The sequence below is a fragment of the Engystomops pustulosus genome, chromosome 2, assembly GCF_040894005.1.
Source record: "Engystomops pustulosus chromosome 2, aEngPut4.maternal, whole genome shotgun sequence".
NCBI lineage: Eukaryota > Metazoa > Chordata > Amphibia > Anura > Leptodactylidae > Engystomops > Engystomops pustulosus.
In genome coordinates this window covers 35,576,022-35,586,141 of record NC_092412.1, presented here as the reverse complement: position 1 = coordinate 35,586,141, position 10,120 = coordinate 35,576,022, and the positions used below count along the sequence as shown (strand labels likewise).

The following is a 10,120-nucleotide window of genomic DNA, read 5'->3' as shown; positions in this document are numbered from 1 at the left end:
AGCATTCCACCTCAGTATATACACGGGGTCTGCAGAGCACTGCACCTCAGTATATACATTGGTGTCTGCAGAGGATTACACTATATAGAGGTATGTGCAGAGTATTGAACCTCAGTATATGCACGGGGGTCTGCAGAGCATTGCACCTCAGTATATAGAAGGGGTCTGCAGAGCATCGCACCTCAGTATATACACTGGTTTCTGCAGAGGATTACACTATATAGAGGTATGTGCAGAGCATTGCACCTCAGTATATACGCGGGGTCTGCAGAGCATTGCACTTCGGTATATACACGGATTCTGCAGAGCTTTGCACCTCGGTATGTACACTGGGGTCTGCAGAGCATTGCACCTCAGTACGTACACAGGGGTCTGCTTAGAGCTGCCCCTTACAGGACACGGCCGTCTCGTGATTGGCTGCGGGGCCACCAATCAGCAGCAGCCAAATCTCCTGTCCCGTGTCCCATGTATAACTGTAGAGCCTGTGCTGGGCCGCTGTGTGGCCGGGTGACACATGGCGCCCGCCGGGAGGAGGATGTCCCCGCCGCTACTACTACTGCTCCTGTGTGCGGGGACCCTCCGTGCTACCGGGGCCGCAGAGGCGGTGAGCCCGGAGAGGAGCCTGGTGTGGGGGCCGGGGCTGCGGGCGGACATTGCGGTACCGGTGCGATACTTCTACATTCAGGCTGTGAGCGAGGACGGCCGCAACCTCACCGCCTCCCCAGGTAACCACGTGACCCTCTGACGTCAGCGCACACCTGGCTGTTAACCCCTTGTCAGCCCGGTGCTTGTATACACTGGCATCACTGCTATATCTATGTTACTGTAATAAATATGGGGCCACAATGTCACCCAAATGTTAAACTTTTCCATTCTGACCCTTTCATGTTTTTTCTTATTGATATTTTATCCTTTCTTCTCCAGGAAATAAGTCATTTAAGGTTTCTATTAAATCCTTGTCAACTAAAGAATTTGTCCGGATTCATGTCCCGGATCCACTGGACCGGAATGACGGCTCCTTCCTGATGAGGTATCGCATGTATGGAAGCGCTGGGGAAGGCCTGGTGATAGAAGTGCGCCACCACGACCAGCACGTCGCTCACTCTCCATATATCCTCAAAGGTAATGTGTATAGCGGGCGGGTGGGGTACAGAGCAGGATAGTATCCAAGCCTCAGCATTGATAGAAGAGCTGCCACGTGTCATCACTATCCAACTGCCCAATTCTTTTCTCTCATCAAAATGTATATGGTCAACTATCACACCACCCAACTTTTGAGCTTGAGAAAAAGGGGCAAAGCCACTTTTTTTCCCCCATCCCTTTGCCCACCCACAACTATAGTCTAATATCAACCATAATGGCCCCCACATGGTATATTGCCCCATTGCTGTGCCCTACCCCCTAATGCAACATCTAATGCCCCCTCTTCAGTTTTATCCTTTTATAATGCGCTAGTTTTGTGTACTGCCGCCCTCTTCCCCTTCGCACCGTGGCCGCCAGTCGTCCTTTCCCCTTCGCACCGTGGCCGCCAGTCGTCCTTTCCCCTTCGCACTGTGGCCGCCAGTCGTCCTTTCCCCTTCGCACTGTGGCCGCCAGTCGTCCTTTCCCCTTCGCACCGTGGCCGCCAGTCGTCCTTACCCCTTCGCACCGTGGCCGCCAGTCGTCCTTTCCCCTTCGCACCGTGGCTGAGTCCAGTGACCTCATTGTCATGTTCAAGAAAATACAAATAAGTTTGTATATTGTAAATAATAGTGAAACCGCTCAACTAATTATTCCACTGATCTCCCGAAACTTCCTATTTCAGCTCAAACACCATTATAAGAAGTTGCGGTGATTAACATCTCCTGCTTTCTGGTGGATCTAGACATGACAGCGGGCGATGTCTCAGCTTGTCTCGGATACAGCACAGGTTTTACACAGATCTAATCCCAACCTGTCTCTATCAGTCCTGGTGTATACAATTTTGGTTGCACTTACAACCGACCTTTCTATCTTCTGACTTTAGTGTCGGCAGCCATCTTGCCTGATACTGCAGAGCTTCTCTCTCCCTCTCCTCCCTGCCTCTCCCCACTTGCATTCCAGGACGAGCTCTCACTGATACAGACACTGACTCCCTGCCGGCATGTACACATTACAGTGTAAGGAGTGTAAATCTACAGGCAGATAAGATCTTTATCCAGGGGAGGGAGGTATATAGCAGAGCCGTGTATGTTATGGCTGTGATAAAAGAGCTGAGATTGTCATGTGTAATATGCATCTCACGGATGTCATCATCTCTGATCTGTCGCAGCTCTCTTTCTAACTGTCAGATACAAGTAGACTGTTCAGAAGGTAAATAAAAGTGTAGATAAACCCTGTACCCTGATAAACTACACTGTCCGCACATAGAACTAGATGGATCATGAAGTGTCTGCTTAAAGAGTGATAGGAGCTAAAACGGCAATAAAACTGCGTATAGTTGTTAAGTAAAATGATCTTTATTGTGTAAACATCACTAGGGGATTGAAATTATCTTTCATTGGCAAAATGGCAAAAAGTCACAATTTCTGAGCATCTTCCATGCCACAATGGAGAGCAGGTCTAGCCAACACGCTGCTGCTACATTCACTATCAGAGATAACACAGTCAGGGACAGAAAATGAATGGAGCAGCAGGGTGCATGTGCCATGAGCTGCTCCGTGCTGGTCATTTGGATCTTCAGAACCGGTGTCCAATGACCCCTCCTCTGTCCGATGAGGCAGAAATCAGCTCCCACTTCCAGGAAGACCTCTATACCCATCCATCAATATCCAATATTTCTTTCTTTTTTAGGACCAGTTTATCATGAGTACTGTGACTGTCCTGAAGAAGACCCTGACATCTGGCAACAGACGTATTCCTGTCCATCCAGTGAAGCGCAGATATCGAAAGACTTTGCCCCCTTCCCCTCTATAGATCTGAAGCGAATGCTGGAAGAGGTGCCCAAGCGCTTTGCAGAATCACGGGGCGCCATAGTGCACTACACGGTCCTCAATAACCAAATCTATCGACGCTCCTTGGGCAAATACACAGACTTCAAAATGTTCTCCGATGAAATGTTGCAATCGCTGGCAAGAAAGGTAAGACAATGCCAATAACCGAGGAACACAAGGCCGGACATGGGGATATTTTTAGATGTCTGAGGTTTGGGATTCTCCCCCCGGGGCGGATTACTTGTGTTTGTGTCATGTCTGGTGATAAATGAATAAACCTTAAGTCTTTTGTTCAGGTTCGTCTGCCCGACTTTGAGTTTTACATCAATGTTGGGGACTGGCCGGTGGAACATCGAAAAGCAAATGACACCCCCGGGCCCCTGCCCATGATTTCCTGGTGCGGATCTTCTGATTCTAGAGACATCATTCTGCCCACCTACGATGTTACTCATTCTACACTAGAAGCTCTGCGTGGTGTTACCAATGACCTGCTCTCTATCCAGGGCCACACAGGTACAGCACTGTAGTTATGTCTCTGGATATTTTACCTTAACCCTTTCGTGACCAAGGGCCATTGGTACCTGAATGTGCAGGTCAGATTTTTGCAGTTCTGCTCTTCTCAAATGATGATCTAATTCCCAATCTGTTTTTATTATTAACATCACTGCTTCCACTCACTTATTTTTATATACCGTATCTGTATGTGGTGATTAGTAAAGGGGAGATTCATATATCTCCCTGTCCCAGTATATAGCCTCTCCCTGCCTCAGTATATAGCCTCTCCCTGCCTCAGTATATAGCCAGCAGCGGGGGAAGCCAGAAAGGTGAGCTTTGATATTTTGTTCTTACTCGAATATAAGCCAAGTTTGAGTTTTCAGCACATTTTTTGGTGCTGAAAAACTAGGCTTATACTTGAAAAAAAATATATATATTATTTTTATTATTATTTTTTTTAATTCAGATCAGTCTTTATTCAAGACTGATTTTTTTTTTTTTTTTTTTTTAACTCATTTATTGAACAATAAAAGGACATGCACGTGAAAATGCCATGTGTTAGATACATTTTTCGTCACATTTTCTGGTTAGATGAAATAGAACAGCAAATTCACAGCGTTTATCAACATAGAAAACAAACAAAGGAAAAATATAAAGAAAGTATGTACAGTGGGTAATGCACAACACCCCAGTGGGCCACAAGGCCTATTATAAAACACTTCACACCATTTGGAATATGCTTTATTTTGTTTTTAAATCTTTTTGAGTTTTTGAGAATTTTCCATATAAAAACATCTGACAGGATGTAAGTAATGAGACAAAGCAGTAAAACAGAAATGCAAGTACAAATACAGAGTGAAGGTGTGAAGTATGAGGCCTGAACGTAGGAGCCGACGTAGTTCTTACAAACTATGCATATGTACATATATAAACATTTATCTAAATGAGATCTCCAGGACTATGTATCTTATGGAATCTGCTGTAAACATAAGCATCCAGCGAGGAGATTCTCCTCTTTAATATCACACCAGAACTGTGTTTCTAGTCGCCACCATTCAGCAAACATGGCCATTTCAAGTGAGCCACTATTATGATGTCTTATATGCATGTTATCTGCACATAGATGGCAATATGGCAGGCGTAGGGGGGGGGGGGGGTTACTTGGGATAAGAAGAAAAAATAATAGAGTTCTGGTCTAAAAGAGCCACAGGTGGGGGGTCATGTGATCTCTGACCATGAGCTATCATAAGGTCCTGCAAGGACCTTATGATAGTATTCATGAATATTAGATCAAGGTCCTGGCAGGGCGATTGTTCATGGACAGATGACCCTCCATCTGGGGCCATTGTATGGACAGGTATGTCTGACTGATGATGTAAAAGAAAGCGGAGCAGAACTATTAATAGATGTATATTGGTAAATTGCCTAATATTCTGCCCCCCACACTAACACACACATTACAAAAACATGAGGTATAGTGGCCAACCCCTTTTAATGTCAATTATTAAAGGAGATTAGTATTAAAAAGGGAACCTGTCATATGGTGGAATGTGTGTCCTGATGACCAGTTCCTTCTAAAAGTTCATGAATGTAAGTACAATATGGGTGACCTGATTAGGGGATTATACTTACATCGGGAAACTTTGTGGGTTTTTTTGTGGCCAACTCCTTTAATTAGGGATTTGGCCAATGTGGTGAGTAATTCATCTACTTTATCAAATTGCTGTTTATGCCACTACGATCTTTCCTTCCTTGTATCTGTTGTGTCTGTGACTCCACTCGAGGAGGATTCTCGGCTGTTACAGCATTGTCGGCAAACTGTATGAATGAAGTGACGTTGTCATTGATGTGTACAGTGAATATTCCCATTTTGGACTCTCTTAGGTCCTACATGGGACAATAAAACAGAACAGGCCTTCTTCAGGGGTCGGGACAGCCGGGAGGAGCGGCTTCAGTTAGTGCAAATGTCTAAGAAGGAGCCGGAGCTGCTGGATGCAGGGATCACCGGTTACTTCTTCTTCCGAGAAATGGAGAAGAAGCTGGGAAAAGCTCCACTTATAGGCTTCTTCGATTTCTTTAAGGTGAATTTTATTCTACTAGGCGATTGTCAGATGATCCAAACCTTGAGTTCTGATCGCTCCAGATTTATTACATTCCGGAATATTTTCTTTTACCGTTCACCCAGGAAAAGACAAAAAATTATTCCGCAAATATATACAATTTGTTTGCTGAAAAGCTAAAAAATGTAGCATTTCAAGAAATCTCCTTCCTGGTAATAGCACGCCTTTTGTCCAGTTGGCCTTGTCTGGGTGGCTGTATCCCAAATAGGCTGTGGACATCTGCTTTGTTCTATCTAGAAAAAAAATGTTTTTATCTTGCACTTATTCTTAAAGGGAAACATAATTTACTCAGGGAGGGGATGAAATGTCTTTTCTTGAATTCGCTCTAGAAATCTCAACCATTTTACCTTTAAAATAAAACCTCCTCCGAAGTCTTGTAAAAATGATCAGAGAAGAGTCATATTTTACCTGAGATGAGTCAAGTTTATAAACTGCAGGGGATATCGTCAGTTCTATATGTAGAGACATGATTTTGGTGTCATATTAAAGACAATAGTCTCATTTTTCAGATTACATCAGGCCTGTGGTTGTGTGTGCTACAAAACTGGAGATAAAGATCTAGTTGGAAATGTGGGCCGCAGCAAGAAATTTTTTAACTGTGTGAATCTCTGGTTCTGTAGCTCACAGAATCTCAAGCCTGATGTGTAATGACAGATGCTATTCTTATCTTTTAATATGACACTAAATGATTGTAGGTATAATAGAACTGAAGATGGGGGTGCCTGAAGTGACACTCCCCCCTGAAGCCTCTAAATTTGACTCCTCTCCGGCAAAATGTGACTCTTCTCTCCTTATTTTCTTATGACTGTGGAGGGAGAATTTTTATAGGTTAATAGATGAGATTTTACAGAAAAGAGGACATTTCATTTCTTACCTGAGGGGGCTGGTAGTTAAATGTGGTCAAATCTGTTGGCAGATTCCCCTTTAGGGATTTAGTATCTTACCTTATTGCTGTCTGTCATCACTTTCACAGTACAAATACCAGGTGAACCTAGATGGGACGGTGGCTGCGTACAGGTTCCCGTATCTCATGATGGGGGACAGCCTGGTCTTGAAGCAGGATTCCCCATATTATGAACACTTCTACACTAACCTAAAGCCTGGGAAACACTATGTCCCTATAAAACGCCACCTGGGGGATTTGTTGGACAAGATCAAGTGGGCGAAGGTAAGAGGTAGTTGTGTATGATGTGGAAAGTTTCTTCTTCACTGCACTCATTATCATGCAGATCTATTCTCTCCATGCCTTATGTGTGGCCTTACAACCCCTTACTATTGGCAAGTGCCTGCCTGATGCCTACTGGTGAGGGGTACATACCTGGTGGGGGTCATGTGCATACCGTAGTAGTTGATGGCATGGCCTACAGAACCAAAATCCTGGTAAAATGGAATTCTCTGTATGTACATCACGATTTTTGGATACTTTCGAAAGTTCCAGGGGTATACGGTGAACATATTCATAGATTTTTTTTTTTTTTTGGGCGGACAGATGCATCCTTTTTTTTTTCCTCTGCTCTATATATTTGGCATCTAGCATGAAACACAGGAAAGAATAGACCAGAAGATGGCACTAATACATCCTACTGAGCAGTATACACTGAGGAAGCCATTCAAGGCTGAGGGGGATGGATGCAACTGTATGGCCTCCATCCCCAGCCTCCGTTGAGCATGTGCTCTGTGAACTATCCCAGTGATATAAGGGTTACATCACTCTCTGGAGACACCTGGAACATCACTGGAAGCAAACCATTGCCATTTACAGGTGTTACCTCCTCCAGGTTCTAGCACTGTTGTCAAGACAGGAATCCTCCTAATCTATCTTTGCAACTGATAAAAGGTGAGAATCTAGACTAACAATGACACCAGAACCATGTCTCTAGCTGCTATAGAGCCCAAGATGGGGTTATCTTTAGTGACACTCTCCTTCTAGCTTCTGAGTGACTCATCTCAGGCAAAATATGACTCTTCTCATTTTCATTTGACTTTGGAGGAGATTTTTTTTTTTTATAGGTAAAAGGTTGAGATTTTACTTAAAGGAGGGAATACTAGAAAGGACATTTCATCCCCTACCTGAGGGGACTAGTAGTTTAATGGGGTAAAAGCTGGTGACAGGTTCTCTTTAAATAGATCTGCGCCACTATGTGAAGTGCAACAGTGTCGCTGGGGATCTTATATATCAAACTCCCACCAGTCATAAAGTGATGGCGGATTTTCTTCCTTTTTTTTTTCAATAACCTTTAAAATAAAATTGTGCTTATGTTTTTGGGTGTATGAATATATATATAATTTACGGATTTGCTGATGAGTTTTATTCGCAACATTATTTGTTTTTCTGTAGGAAAATGATGAAGAGGTGAGGAGGATAGCCAAGGAAGGTCAGGCTCTTGCCAGGGAACTGCTACAACCACACAGACTCTATTGCTACTACTACAAAGTGTTCCAGGTGAGGAGGACTACAAACCCCAGCATCTATCTTAGCCATGGGACTGCTGGAGAAGGCCATATAGCAGTGTTCGGCTATCTCTGCCAGTCCCATAGAGTTGAATAGAGCAGGATTCCACCTCCATTTAGATCTCTTGCCTACCCATTTGTGTGTATCCCAAATATGGGATAATCCCCTTCAGTTGACAATCCCTTTTATAGGATTATGATGTATTTTGTTATTATTTCAGATGTATGCCGAGCGTCAAATTAACCGCCCAGAAATCCGGGATAAGATGGAGCAGGTTCCTCCGCCAGATGATAACACGGCCATGTGTGACTGTCACAGAAAGAAGGTGGATAAGAAGGATGAGTTATAGTCTATGGGGAGTGTGTGGCACTGAATGACGGAGATGTGTACTGCACTGATGCGGCCAGTGACGGGAATTACAGGAGAACGGCTGCCTATAGCCAAGCACAATGGCCCCTATATAATGTCCAGGCTCTCATAGCACATAACATGTTATTGCTGAAGGACGATGAGTTTGGACCTTCACCTAGTTCCGCACCCAACGTGGTGACCGCACCCTGTCAGTTCCTATCTCTTACTTGATCTGTGGAAATCCCGGATCCGACACTCCTAATAGATGTAAATGTCATCAATGTAACTGGTGGGTCATGATTTTACTGCCGATCATCGTCATAATGACATTCCATTTCTAAAACTGAGGGATAACTACGTATCCGAAAAAATAATCCTGAAGAATATAGCAACCTCTTTTGTTACACGTCAATGCTGCAATTGTACAGATTTCTATCCGAAGGTTTTTTATCTTATGAATTTCTATTAAAATATGTTTTTGTATGTTCTTTATTCTATGGTTATCTCTCTCTGTCTAAGTTACAGGGCTTGCTAACTGTTTTGTATCTTCCGTAACGATTAGGGAGAATTAATTTTTTATTACATATATCTACTTCTAACCCTGTACATATCACCTTCAGGGTCTACTTTTATCATACATGGGGTATTTACCAAATCTGTCCTTACATTCCCAGTCAGTCACTTTTGTGATCAATTACCCAATATTTGGGTATTGGGTATTTAGTCCCATATACCCTGCAGGGGCCTGAAAGTGTGGCCTCTCTTGTGCTGGTAGACATTTGACTATAGTATCCAGTAATAAGTAAACTGTAATATACAGTAGAATAACTACATTGTAATTTTGCCATAAGTGTACCGCACAACTTTTTTTCACTGTTATCGGATTTCTTCCATATTCTTGGGCCTCTGATCCTGGATCTTTGGAAATGCGCATCCCTTTCCTCTTTGTATTTTTCCGCTTCTATCTAGTATTTTACCATTGGTGCAGAATGGGACAGAGCTACAGGGCGAATCAGAAGTTCCAGGACACTTTTTTTTCATAAATTGAGGGGAAAATAACATATCTGAATACCCCAGCAAGTAATGGGCGGGGGGTCCTTCTTTTTAGGCTATGTCTTAAAATCAAGGGCAACGTTTTCAAATGCGAGTGTATCAAAGAAGGTAAGAATTGTCTCAAATCAATTCAGATCTGCAATATCTCTTAGGCTATATTCACACAACCTTAGGAGGACATATATATGGCTGCAAGCTTGCGGCCGTACATACATCCCCCATAGGCCGTCAATGGGCGCACGGAGCTATATGGTGCAGCTCATGTGCGCCACCATTCGGCTCCATACACGGGGAAAAGATAGGACATGTCCTATCTTTCCCCATGTTACAGCGCCGTGCGCTATACACTCACCGGCCACTTTATTAGGTACACCTGTCCAACTGCTCCTTAACACTTAATTTCTGATCAGCCAATCACATGGCGGCAACTCAGTGCATTTAGGCATGTAGACATGGTCAAGACAATTTCCTGCAGTTCAAACCGAGCATCAGTATGGGGAAGAAAGGCGATTTGAGGCCTTTGAACGTGGCATGGTTGTTGGTGCCAGAAGGGCTGGTCTGAGTATTTCAGAAACTGCTGATCTACTGGGATTTTCACGCACAACCATCTCTAGGGTTTACAGAGAATGGTCCGAAAAAGAAAAAACATCCAGTCAGCGGCAGTTCTGTGGGCGGAAATGCCTTGTTGATGTCAGAGG

General features: G+C 43.7%; 1 protein-coding gene across 1 annotated transcript; it reads left to right on the top strand.

Moving 5' to 3' along the window:
• The first annotated feature begins 426 nt into the window (after window positions 1–426).
• Window positions 427–8,861, top strand: POGLUT3 (protein O-glucosyltransferase 3). Its single transcript, XM_072134245.1, has 8 exons — window positions 427–725; window positions 925–1,122; window positions 2,812–3,098; window positions 3,248–3,464; window positions 5,331–5,527; window positions 6,540–6,734; window positions 7,905–8,009; window positions 8,239–8,861. The coding sequence occupies exons 1-8, from the start codon at window positions 515–517 to the stop codon at window positions 8,365–8,367; spliced, it is 1,539 nt and encodes a 512-aa protein (XP_071990346.1). The 5' UTR covers window positions 427–514; the 3' UTR covers window positions 8,368–8,861.
• Window positions 8,862–10,120: the final 1,259 nt, after the last annotated feature.